The sequence below is a fragment of the Salvelinus sp. IW2-2015 genome, linkage group LG33 (genome assembly GCF_002910315.2).
Source record: "Salvelinus sp. IW2-2015 linkage group LG33, ASM291031v2, whole genome shotgun sequence".
Lineage (NCBI taxonomy): Eukaryota > Metazoa > Chordata > Actinopteri > Salmoniformes > Salmonidae > Salvelinus > Salvelinus sp. IW2-2015.
In genome coordinates, this window is record NC_036872.1 from 4,149,884 (window position 1) to 4,164,282 (window position 14,399).

The 14,399-nt window shown below is 42.5% G+C and overlaps 1 protein-coding gene across 1 annotated transcript in view; it reads right to left on the minus strand.

The window, feature by feature from the left end:
- The window catches only part of kiaa0825 (KIAA0825 ortholog), a 164,536-nt gene that overhangs the window by 82,743 nt on the left and 67,394 nt on the right, over positions 1-14,399 (minus strand). Inside the window, 1 exon segment of the mRNA XM_070437110.1 lies at positions 12,618-12,712. Within this exon segment, the coding sequence (XP_070293211.1) occupies positions 12,618-12,712 (95 nt within the window).

Here is a 14,399-nt window from a genome sequence, read left to right on the forward strand (position 1 = left end):
ATTCTCCTTTCCATCACACATGTTAAAATGAATACGGGAGACACCACAACACGTGCACCACGCACGCACGGCACGCCACGCCAACCAACCAACAACACACACACGCCGCCCAACGCACACAAACACGGCAAACCACACATTGGCAACACCACAACACCCCACAGGCATATGTCTAACCACCACAGCCGCAGTTGGAGAATAGTGGATAATTATTGGCTTGTGAACATTCTTCCAGGGCGGGAGGGCATATGTAGTTGACAACTCTCCTTTCTCCAAACCCCCAGGTTCCACCACCTTCACCAACACCTAACTACTAAAAAGCCGTATGTGTGTGTGTGGTTGTGTGTGGTGTGTACGACACACACACGCATGCAATGAGTGAGTACAACCACAACACACCACACGCGGCACCACACATCACACCTCCCCCACCCCTCGTCAAAAGTCTATTACAGATAAATGTCACTCAAACATCCTCAATCGAGCCGCTCTAATGTTCTTGCTTTTAGGAAGCAAAGCTGACCATCTGGCCAGGGGCTAGGTGGAGGTCGACCCCCTCCATTCAGGCAAACCGCTCTGGGGCAATACAGATACCACTTCCACCGTTACTCCAACCTCCAGGATAAGATTGAGATCCACCCACTGAGACATCAGCGGACAGGCCCTGCTTTACCATAGAGACCTCTGAGACCACTAGCTGTACAGCATATTGATACTAATATCATAATAACAGAAGAGGACAGGATACCATCGTGAATGTCTGGTCATGGAGAGGTGTAAAAGGTAAAGTAATTTGTCTGAAATATTTGAAGGCAAGCTGTTTTATGTCATCAAACCCACCTAGAAAAGAAATGACTAAAAACCCCTTTTGATCAGGTAGAACCCTTTGGGTCCAGTAGATAGGTAAACCATTCCACAGAAGTACTACCTGCAACCAAAAGTTTCCTTGTGCGACAGCTGAAAACAAAAATCTTTGGAACCTTTTATTCTAAGAGACATTATACATTCTTGTAGGGGGTCTTGTCATTATTTACATTAAACGTGTTTAGTTAGCAAACACAAAACTAAAAAAAAGGAATATTTCCCATTCTGAAGTATGATGGAAGTCAACAAAGGCAACATGTTGAACAAGAGAAATGTGGCAGTTGTTGCTGTTAAATTAGCCCTGGAATTACCTGAAAGGGCTTAATTGTGGCGTGTTCTGCTCCTAATATCTGTAAATGCTTTAGCAGGTTTGGAAGGGTAATTTATTGGCTAAATCAAGAGGAATTAGGAGAAACAGGAGGCCTGCCAATCAGAAGGAGGGGGGGTTGACAAGATGGAGGGTGACAGCTGGCTGTTTGAGAGAGTCTGTTTAGCACAATACACCATCATTGATAATCACACCACACAGTATCTAACTACAACTCACACAGTCATCTGAAACTACAACCACACAGTCATCTGAAACAAAACTACACATCATTAAACTACAACAGCACACAGTCACTCTGAAACTACAAACCACACAGTCATGCTGAAAATACCAAACTACAACAGTCATTGAAACTAAACACACACAGTCATCTGAAACTACAACACCACCAAACAGTCATGCTGAAACTAACACCACACAGTCATGTGAAACTACAACCACATCATGTGAAACTACAACTACACATCATCTAACTAAACACACACAGTCATTTAAAAAACTAAACAAACCACACAGTCATGAAAACTACAACTACAACAGTCATTGAAACTACAACTCACCAGTCATTAAACTACAACTACACAAGTCATGAAACACAATACCCACATCATTAAACTACAACACCACAGTCATTGAAAACTACAACACAACATCATGTGAAACTACAACACACAGTCATGCTGAAACTACAAACCACACAGTCACAAATAACCACACGTCATGCTGAAACTACACCACACAGTCATGTGAAACTACAACACACATCATTGAAGATAACAAACTACCACAGTTCATATGAAACTACAACTACACAGTCATTTAAAAACTAACAACTATCACAGTCATGTGAAACTACAACTCACAGTCATGTAAAACTACAACTACACAGTCATGTGAAACTACAACACACATCAGTTAAACTTACACAAGTACACCACAACAGTCATGTGAAACTACACCCACACAGTCATGTGAAACTACAACTAACACCAGTCATGTGAAACTACAACTACACAGTCATGTGAAACTACAAACTAACACGTCATGTGAAACAAACAAACTACACATCATATAAACTACAACTACAACATCAGTAAACTACAACTACACAGTCATGTGAAACTACAACTACACAGTCATTGAAACTACACCTACACATCATGAAACTACAACTACAGTACACAGTCATGTGAAACTACAACACACAGTCATGTGAATTACAAAACACAACCGTCATGTAAACTACAACCACACAGTCAGTGAAAATACAACTACACAGTCATGGAAACTACAATACCCGATCATTTGAAACTACAACACACAGCATGTTAACTAGAAACTACACAGTCATGAACTAACAAACCACAGTCATTTAAAACTACAAACTACACAGTCATGTGAAACTACAACTACACATTGTCAGTGAAAACTACAACTACACAGTTCATGTGAACTACAACTACACAGTCATTTAAAACTACAACCACACAGTCATGTGAAAAGTACAACTACGTACACAGTCATGTGAAACTACAACTACACAGTCATGTGAAAACACAACTACACAGTCATGTGAAACTACAACTACAGAGTCATGTGAAAACTACAATACAGATCATGTGAAACTTACAACTACACAGTCATGGTAAATACAACTACACAGTCATGTGAAACTACAACTACACCAGTCATGTGAAACTACAACACAGTCATTTAAAACTACAACTACATATCATGGAAACTACAAAACACACATCATTGAAACTACAACTACACATCATGTGAAACTACAACTAACAGTCATGTAAACTACAACTACACAGTCATTTAAAACTAAACACAAACATGTGAAACTACAACTACACATCATGTTTAAACTACAACTACCACAAGTCATGTGAAACTACAACCTACACAGTCATGTGAAACTACAACTACACATCATTTAAAACTACAACTACACAGTCATGTGAAACTACAACTACACAGTCATGTGAAATACAACTACACAGTTCATGTGAAACTACAAACTACACAGTCATTAAAACTACAACTACACAGCATGTGAAACTAACAAGACACATCATTTAAAACTACAACACACAATCATTAAACTACACTCACGTCATGTGAAAACACAAACTACACAGTCCATGTGAAACCACACAACTACACAGTCATGTGAAACTACAACTACACAGTCATATGAAACTACAACTACAGCACACAGTCATGTGAAACTACATACACACACATCTGAAAGTACAATCGCAGTCATGTGAACAGGACAACTACACAGTCATGTGAACAGGACAACTACAACCCTGCAATAGAAAACTACAGACTGAAATGTAGCCCCAAAATGTTTGAGTAACAGATAACTAGTGTGAGTGAGTGAGCCTCCATCTCCAAGTCCTGTTCCCAGCCCATCACTAAGTCACAGATTAATGGTGACAGGCACGAATCCCTCTAATAATTATATTTTCCTGGCCACCATGCAAATGGCGGAGTGCTTGGCACTTGGCGGACGAAGGTTGGAGGGGGTAATGAGACACGCGCAGGGGGTACGCCTCCCCAATACAGAGCCACGGCATGCACGCCTCCCTCCACGCACGCCAGCCGCTGCTCGCCACCCGGCCTGTCATTAGATCTGTTGCATCCAGGGACCGCTTTTTTAATCAGGCACGGGTGGCTTTGTCACTCACTCTCCCGGCTGGGAGGACTTTAAAGCAGATTAAGGGGATCTCAGGCGGCGCAGTGACGAGTCGAGACTGGCGCTCACCGGGGCGGCATCTGATGGTAGAAGGAGCCGTGGCAAACAGCAACATGGCTCTTTGATCAGAGAGGAAATGAGTCTCGTGGGCTGTTTGAGCCTGGAGAGGCGTTGTTCTAGCACTGCTGCTGGAGCTATCGGTGTACAGATATCATTAGAGGAGCAAACAGCATATTGGCCACTGTCACCTCACTGTAGCCAACATCGACTACTGCATGCCACTGCAGCGACTCCATATTCAGAACCGATTTACCCTACATAACACATTATGTTACAAGACTATTGTTTCAGATGGACCACACTGGGTCATCACACTGGAGGTGAGAATGGAAAGGCAAGATAGAAAGTAAAGCAGAGAATAAGAGAGAGAAAAAGGAAGGGTGCGAGAGAGAGAGAGAGAGAGAGACACGGAGAGGGGAGAAGTTCGGCTCTGCCTGCCTACCTGACAGTTGACTCAGTTGGATGTGACTTTCACAGTCTGCTGGCGGTTTGTGTGGAAGCCATCACATCTGTGACTCGGCGCTTGATTAATGAGCCTCTCAACCTGTCTGTGCCGTGTGAGGAAGGGCCACGGCCTTATCCCAGGCATCACTGATTTATTCGCCTTCGGAGCAAACCGCCAGATATCACACACGCACACACACGTGTGCGCGCGAGCATGCACACAGACAACTACACAGACACTCACTCACACACGTATGCAGGCACACACACACACATGCACGCACACACACTACACACAAAACCGCACCAGGGGCGTCATTTATAACCGTTGCGGTCGTTTAAAACTAAAAATCTGTGTGCGCCATTTCTGAAAAGACTGCACATGTCCCAAAATATTTCGATTCATAAACTTGGTGCATGCTATACATACGTGTGTTACCCGTTGTAAATCAGACCCGTCCTGAAATTGTGCGTGCGTAAACGAGAACTAAAACTCCGGCTGAAAAATAAGCATCATTCCAACAAGCTCTCACAGTCTCAAGACAGAATTAGACGTTCATCCATGTTTCTCAAACGTCAAATTTCGAAGTTGTGCCCAAACGTCAAATTTTGAGTTTGTTCCAAAAGTGTTTAAGGCTAACTTTAGGCATTAACTTCACATTTTTTAAGGTTAGGTATGGAATGGTTAGGAATGGTTACGGTAAGGGTTAAGGTTTGGGATAGGCTTAAAACAAAAATCTCAAAAACTATTTTCTATCGTTGGATTCAAACATGCAACCTTGGGCACCAGAGGCAGATGCTTACGCCCATCCATCATCCCTATCCATAAAACCGAAACCTACTTGAAGGTAACAGCGCTCACTGTTGCCCCCTAGTGGCCAGTTTCCACGTCATCACCCAATGTCCTCAGACACGGCGGGACGTTGAATACTGACTTGTGCCACGGGTGACATGGCTGAATTTGAACCCAGGAATTTATTCTGCAATGATTATAAACATATATAATATGTATTTTCATAAATTAAATATTGTTTACTTGAGATATTTCAACCTTTGAATTTCAGACGTAGGCTATTTGGCCTAAAAAATAACATAAATGAAAAGGTGAACCGTCTGTTCTACGTTAAACTGCGCTCCGGATCGGATCGCATAGAGAAATATACTTGAAATAGGGTCTAGTTGATCTATTTACAATTGTAAAGTGGGTCCAAATTAAATGAGAAACGGGACGTTGTAGGCCTATAGGCTTCTTCGTGAGTATGAAACCATCACAGTCAGAAAACGTGAACAATTAATTCTGTAATGATCATGGAAATAAAATAGGAAATGCATTAGACGCTTATTTCAAATTATTTTAGAATGCGATGATGCAACCCCCCCCCAAAATAAATTATTCTCACTAATGGCAAATGATTGCATTTTATTTACCTGTGTTTTTTAAAATTATGAATAAGCATGTCATCATATCCCCCCCCCCCATCTCCACAAAATACTAGGCTACTTGCCTGCTTGCAACGCAGTACTTCAACCACTAGAAACTGGGCGTACACATGGTCTGAAGTTTGCAGGAGCTAAGCACATTCTTATGTCAAGTTCAGTTTTTATAAATGCCACATTTTGTGTGAAAACTGGCACACGCATTTTTTGTAGGTATATTTGGTATGCAATGATTATAAATGAGGCCACAAATTACAGCTAATGAAAACTGTAATATGTCAGTGCTGTCCAAACGGAGAAGTACAAAAAAAAAGTGTGTAGAATCGACGAGACAAAAGATATATCCCAGCAACAGGAGCGTTTTTCTGTCCCAACCTGTCAGTCAGTCAGAGGGACACCACCACGAGGGAACAGAGGAGAAAAAAGGAGTCCTTGCTCAATGACACATCACATGCTACTGACTTTCAAAAGTGACAGTCTTTTGAATTTCCTGGCTCACAAGATGGAGGACAGCCAACGGCTTCAGAAACTGCCTGTTTCTTCCATACTGCAGAAACGTCACTCTCCCTAACCTTGATAGCTCTGTTCTGCCTGTGATGTCGGAGTTCATCGAGTCCAGCGTTGAGTAGGTTACTTTTTAAATGTAATCCATTACAGTTACTAGTTACCTGTCCGAAATTGTCATCAGTAACATAATTTTTGGATTACTCCAACTCAGTAACGTAATCTGATTACGTTCAGTTCCTTTTGGATTACTTTCGCCTTAATTGGAATTCAAAGAAGAATAAAGGATCCATCAAATGCATTTGGTGTGTCATCAAAGTGGTCTCTGATTTGTGGTCACACTCGTTCAGGTGGAACCTTTTTTCAATGCTGAATTGAATGTCATTTAGAAAACAGAAAGTTATCAATGCTACATCCTTTCCGAATTCAAAAGTAATCCAATAAGTAATCATATACTTTTTCAAAAGAATCCGAAATCTGATTAAATGTTATTTTTGCTGGCAACGTAACTGATTACAGTGACAGTTTTTTTGTAAACAGATTACATGGAGCTGATTGCATGTCATCAGTTACTACCCAATCCTGGTCGAGTCACATATGTTCCCAACCTAACCTAACGTTTAGTGGGGGTGTGGGACCTTCCTTGATTTGAGGGGAAAATAATGAAGTGTGATTCTTTATAACCAATCTCAAATTATCCACAAATCTGTGATGCTTTAGGTTTAGAACAAGTGGTAAAATGCCAGAGGAAGACACCACTCTGACACACATGGGAATATCTTTGCTTTGTCTTTATGACATTCAGAATCTGAGCTACAACCTTGTCAAAGAGTCAAAGAAATTGTGTGAAAAAAAATTGTGTGACTCTGTTGCTGTCAATTGATCTGTTCACAAGAGAATATGTACAGATGAAGTCGGAAGTTTACATACACCTTAGCCGAATAAATTTAAACTCAGTTTTTCACAATCCTGACATGTAATCCTAGTAAAAATGCCCTGTCTTAGGTCAGTTAGGGTCACCACTTTATTTTGAGAATGTGAAATATCAATAATAGTAGAGAGAATGATTTATTTCAGCTTTTATTTCTTTCATCACATTCCCAGTGGGTCAGAAGTTTACATACACTCAATTAGTATTTGGTACCATTGCCTTTAAATTGTTTAACTTGGGTCAAATGTTTCGGGTAGCCTTCCACAAGTGTCCCACAATAAGTTGGGTGAATTTTGGCCCATTCCTCCTGACAGAGCTGGTGTAACTGAGTCAGGTTTGTAGGCCTACTTGCTCACACACGCTTTTTCAGTTCTGACCACAAATTTTCTATAGGATTGAGGTCAGGGCTTTGTGATGGCCACTCCAATATAATGACTTTGTTGTCATTAAGCCATTTTGCCACAACTTTGGAAGTATGCTTGGGGTCATTGTCCATTTGGAAGACCCATTTGCGACCAAGCTTTAACTTCCTGACTGATGTCTTGAGATGTTACTTCACATAGTTTTCCATGATGATGATGATGATGCTGCCACCCCCGTGCTTCACGGTTGGGATGGTGTTCTTCGGCTTGCAAGCCTCCCCCCTTTTCCTCCAAACATAACGATGGTCATTATGGCCAAACATTTCTATTTTTGTTTCATCAGACCAGAGGACATTTCTCCAAAAAGTACGATATTTGTCCCCATGTGCAGTTGAAAACCGTAGTCTGGCTTTTTTTTATGGCGATTTTGGAGCAGTGGCTTCTTCCTTGCTGAGCGGCATTTCAGGTTATCAATATAGAACTCGTTTTACTGTGGATATAGATACTTTTCTACCTGTTTCCTCCAGCATCTTCACATCTTCACAAGGTCCTTTGCTGTTGTTCTGGAATTGATTTGCGCTTTTCGCACCAAAGTACGTTAATCTCTAGGAGACAGTACGCGTCTCCTTCCTGAGCGGTATGACGGCTGCGTGGTCCCATGGTGTTTATACTTGCGTACTATTGTTTGTACAGATGAACGTGTTACCTTCATGCGTTTGGAAATTGCTCCCAAGGATGAACCAGACTTGTGGAGGTCTACAATTTGTTTTCTGGTGTCTTGGCTGATTTCTTTTGATTTTCCCATGATGTCAAGCAAAGAGGCGCTGAGTTTGAAGGTAGGCCTTGAAATACATCCACAGTTACACCTCCAATTGACTCAAATGATTGCAATTAGCCTATCAGAAACTTCTAAAGCCATGACATCATTTTCTGGAATTTTCTAAGCTGTTTAAAGGCACAATCAATTGAGTGTATGTAAACTTCTGACCCACTGGAATTGTGATACAGTAAATTATAAGTAAAATAATTTGTTGGAAAAATGACTTGTGTCATGCACAAAGTAGATGTCCTAACCGACTTGCCAAAACTACAGTTTGTTAACAATAAATTAGTGGATGAAAAACGAGTTTTAATGACTCCAACCTAAGTGTATGTAAAGTTCCGACTTCAACTGTACATTTCATTTGAGGGTTCATATAAATGATCACAATAAAACTTATTTGGTAGAGGAATAACATTTTGGGAAATCAGGTCTGGACTTTATTTTTATGAACCATTAGCATAATTAAATAGCCTATCTAAAAGAGGTCTTGTTAAACTGCGTTGAATTGCAGAACATGAGCTTCAAAACAACAAAACGGTGACATTTGTCAAAGAGAGCCCTGGGGGAAAAAAAGGTTGAGAAACGCTGAGATCAATTTAAAACTCCACAGAGACAAACTAGCATCACCTTTAAGACGAATAAACAATAGTCCTCCCCTCCCCCTTCACCCCTCCCTCCCCAGCCGAGACCATTAATTCAGGCATGTTGAGAACCAGAGAGCCTCTCCTCAGGTTGATCAGCATCCGCGGAGAAAGAAGGATGAACATTCTGACATATTTGTTTTTACTTTCTTCCCAGGGAAAAAGCCCACCATATGGCGGTGGTTTGGAACAGATGGTATTTGTCTACTTCCTGAAAGCACTGTGTCTATCGCAGTGATTTAAAAATCTACTCATCCGTGTGGTGGCGTGGACTGGCATTTCCCACAAAGCACTGCACTACTATTGTTCCAGAGGCAGTAGTACCAATGACAATGCAGAAGAAATTCTGAACTTTTCAGCTCATATGTACGGTATGACTCTATACAATGTTCAATATTCTCACTGTACATTGTTTCAGTGAGCTTGAATTTTTTTTTGCAACATGCTCTGAATAAGAGCTTCTGCTAAATGACAAAAATGCCAAATATAAAATGTGAGGTGACATGTAGTTCTGCGGGATGACTTTGGGAGGCTCTGTCTTAGTTGTCAGGTAGCAGGCCTGGAGGGCTAGAGAGGATTAATCAGGCTGGTTCTGTTAAAAAGCTCAATCTGGAGATGATGGATGACATGCCGGCCACAGAGCGCCAAAGTGACAGGTGACAAAGAAGGACACCCACACCTGTATAAATCCTCTCTGCTCCTGTCGGCCTCAACGACAGCGTCAAGGTACCTGTGTGTGTGTGTGTGTGTGTGTGTGTGTGTGTGTGTGTGTGTGTGTGTGTGTGTGTGTGTGTGTGTGCGTGGGGTGCGCGTGCGCGTGCGCGTGCGCGTGCCGCGTGCGGCGTGTGTGTGTGTGTGTGTGTGGGTGTGTGTGTGTGTGCATGTGCGTGTGCGTGTGCGTGTGTTAACAGACTGGCTTCTTAATGTAAAGATTCACCCATTTTGAATGTTATTATTGTTCCTGTGCATCTCTGAGCGATATTCTATCGAATTCCTGGGTCATTTCATGTCGTCATGTGTATCTGAGCTATTGCCGTTCAAGCAGGCAGAAATTCGTTCAGAATGACGATATAGCCGCTCTCACTACACTGGGGGTTAATAAGAATATGTCTATCATACATGTCAGATATCAACACTGGCCGATGTCATAACGTGGAAGGCTGTCTTCTAACTAGCTAGCCACCCAGCCCATAGAGAGAGCATTGCATTGTGGGTTTTGTAGTCGACTTGAGCTGCAACAATTCCCTCAACGATTTACACATGTTGCTATCAACCTTATTATAATGACAAAATTAAAAAATATAGATTGTTCTCACATATTAGTGTTATATAACACTGTAAATGATAGGAATGAGTGGTTTCGGGTGGATTTTTCCCTTACCTCCTAGCCCCTCCATTATAATGTGATCTAAAGTCCAGACACTCAAACTATCATGCCACTGGCACAATACAATATACCCAGGGTGAACGGGCTAGGCTGGGCTGTGGACTCACAGACAAGGAGACTGGCTAAATCTTATCAAATCTTCTCACTGGCAATAAGGAAGATGAGTTAGTGGAGAGGACAAAGTCACAAAGTCACCGCTGAAGTAAAGTGTAACAGAAGTTATGTATGAATCAGATTATAGAACTGGCCTAGTTGTTATTACTTTACTCAATGTGCTATAAATGAGTGTCATCCTCATCATCGTCATCATTCTCACTACGATATCATCTACTTCCTCCATCGGCTCCTCATCATCACGTTTTTCAACCAAGTCTGTCCTCCTATGCTTTGAGCGGTTCTCCATGCCCTCCCAGAGGCACCATAGAAGAAGGAGAGAGGGGCCGGGGAAAACTTTGACAGCTTAGAGCTATCCCACAAACTTCTTCTTCTTCTCTGAGCGTCTCAGTCAAATCCAAAGCCAGTTGGTAATCCCCTGTAAACCTGCTCCTCTCTCAACAAAGAGCAGACTAATGATGCAAACTAGACAATCTTGGACGCTTTTACAGCGAGATTAGGATGAATTACGAATTATATAATATTCTATAATATTTACACCCTCCCTACTCTCCTTCTCTGCCATCCTCGACTGCTCTCCCTTTCGCTCTCTCTCTTTGTCCTCCCTCTTTCCCTTCGTCCCTCTCTTCCATGCCAGAATTATCTCTATTATCTCTGTCGCTCACCCTCTCTTTCTCCCTCTCTCTCTCTCTCTCCCTTTCTCTCTCTCTTCCTCTCTTTCTCTTACCTTCTCTCACCCTCCCTCTCTCTCCTCATACAGTTCTGCCATCCCCATTCAGGGCCATTCATGAATAATCCTTGCAGTAATTTGGCTCAGACGAGGCCTGACAGTATCTGTTTTGAACACATGTGCAACAAAGTGGTGGTGGCGGTGGGGGGCTGAGAGGAGTAGGGGGCTGAGCCCAGGGACACGGGTGTGTTGCACTTCACCCTTGTTAGAGCAGTGTCCTTGGCAGAGACGTGGAGCTTGCCCTTTGTTAGAAGGTGCGTGTAACAATGAGGTTGATTTAAAATGGATTTCATGTGGCCAGCGAGACAAGGTGCACTAGCCTTACGGCAGCCTGATAGCTCTCAGGGTGACAGCTGTGAATTGAGGGCTGAGTGTGGGCTGAAGTATTGCTGCCTAATATGTGTCACCTACCTGCATAAATATTTATGCCCCTGTTCAGAGCAGGGAAGGAGGGAGGAGGGGAAGGGAGAGAAAGTTGGAAAAGTTGAGCACCGCTTCAATCAGGTGACAAGAGGGTCTAAATTAGCCCCCTCTCCCCTGTTGATAATAACCTCTTCAAGGCCTTGTGACGGAATACACCTTTACAGATGTAGGATCTTAATTTGAGCCAGTTTGCTACAGCAGGAAAATAATCCTGCAGCAACAGGAAATGTGAATTATTATTTGGATTATAATTCATGGACATTTGTTGTAAGGGAAAATCAAGTATGACATTTCAAGGTGGACATAACAAACTTCAGAAGCCTTTTTAACACTATAAGTTTTACATTTCCTGCATTGCAGGAAAGTTCTCCAGCAGCAGGGCGATCAAATTAAGATCCAACATCTGCATCATGGCACACTACAAACTCATCGTATATACACATACATCTCAGTACACCCACTCAGATAATAGGACAGAGCAGAGGGCCAGGAGTTCTTCCTGGGCTTGCACCCTATCTCACACCACTCTACATTCCACTCACACTCCTCACAAAGCTTGTTACAGTAAGTGAATCCTTTTGTCTTGTTATTTTCGAAGAAAGGCATACTCTTTGACTGTTTTCTGTCTCTCTTTTCTTCCATGAAACTCACAGGAGCTCCGGTCTTTTGAGAAAGTAAGAGTGCAAAGTCGCCATCCACAAAAAAGTGTCCGTGATGATTTGGCTGTCTAGTCTGACGTTTCGGTGAAGGGGGAGATACATTCATAAAAGAGGAAACGCAACCGCCTAGGTATAGTACGTTTATGAACCGCAAAGTATCACTTCATCAGCCCAAAAGAGGGAGGGGCCATTACCTGTTGGCCAGTAGTGCTCTCAAGGTCACCTGACTCATCCCTTGGTAAGTTGGCAGCAGTGTGGCCCAGTCCCAGGCCCAGTCTCCCTCGGCTGCCTGTTGATGTATGAGGAGACACTATTGTTAGTTATTAATCTGAGTTAATATGATCAGTAAATTACAACTCCAGCTGGGGTGGACTAACTAAGGAGGAGGGGGTCCTGAACGAGGACGAAGACACGCCATATCAATCATGTCCGCACAAGAAGGTTTTTATTCCAATAAGACAGCAATTAATTTATAAATCCATTTGGGGGGATGTAGCCATCATTTATAAAAAGATAAATACATTTTGGGAGGGGAGTCGTTACTCTTCGAACTGTTTTCTCCATGGCACACCGCCCAGCCCCCCTTTCTCTTTCCGTCTCTTTCTCTCTTCCTTCCTCCCTCTCTCTCTCTCTTTCTCTTTCTCTCTCCCCCGCCTTTGTGAGCAGGGAAGAACAGCACTTTGTCGGAAAGGCAAATTAAATTCCGATTGCTTTGAATGCCCAATAATTCACTACTTACTCCCAATGTCTGAGTTAATTGACAAAAAGGAGGAACGTACTGCTGCACCCTTCCCTCCACCCCCCCCCCCCCCCCCCCCCCCCCTTCCTCCCTCAGACGTGCATTGATGGATCTGGCTTTTTTCTCTCCTCCCTCCATTTGATTGACAAACAACACAGCACCTAAAGCGGAGAAGCATTTTAATCATTCTCTTAATAGGCTGTTTCTATGCAAAGCTATGCAGCCTCCTCTGATAACGAGAGAAAACAGAGAGCCAGAGGTATTATAGTGTGTCTGCTCTGAAGAACAAAAGCACAACGCAGGTCTTTTAGAAGGATCCAACAGCATCAATGCATCCCAAAGAGCACAACAGCAAAATGACCTGGAAAATATGGGACTTTTTATTGTTTTTATATATCCTGTGTTGGTCCCATGACAGAGAAGTTATCTCACATTGAACCAAACTACCTGTAGCTCCTACAATATCAGACATTTTAACTTGACGTTGATGCGAATTAGGGGAGAACGTTTGGGTAATGGGCTTCAGCTCAAAGCCTTAAGAGCTACAATTTAAAAGTCGCTTAAAAATAAAAAGGTAGAAAATTCCTCTTCTCATTCACCTTTTAATGTTTCTTGGACTCCTTCACATACTAAATTCTGCTCTGAGAGAGAGAGAGAGAGGGACGGGAGGAGAGGAGAGGAGAGATGAGAGAGAGAAGAAGAGAAGACGAAACAACAAGAAGAGACGCTCAAGAATAAGAGTAGGAGACAGAGAAGACGAGAGCAGAGAGCAGAGAGAGAGACGAAGAGAAAGAGAGAGAGAGAGAGAAAGACCTATGGAGAATAGTGAAATCTCCAAATAGCTTCTGAGGTGGTCACTGTACTCAGTACTCCTCATTCCACAACACAACTTTAGTGGCCTTGACCCAAATTTAAAGACACATACAGGTAACTGCTAAAATAATGGATCAGCAGCATAATATGGCGATGGGCCACCACAGGCCAGAACAGCTTCAATGCACCTTGGCATAGATTCTACAAGTCTCTGGAACTCTATTGGAGGGATGTGACACTATTCTTCCACAGACAATTCCATCATTTGGCGGTTTTGTTGATGGTGGTGGACAATCTCTGTCTCAGGCGCCGCTCCAGAATCTCCCAGAAGTGTTCAGTTGGGTTGAGATCTGGTAACTGAGATGGCCATGGCATATGGTCTTGATCATTCAATGACCACTCGTGACCTGTGGATAGAGGCATT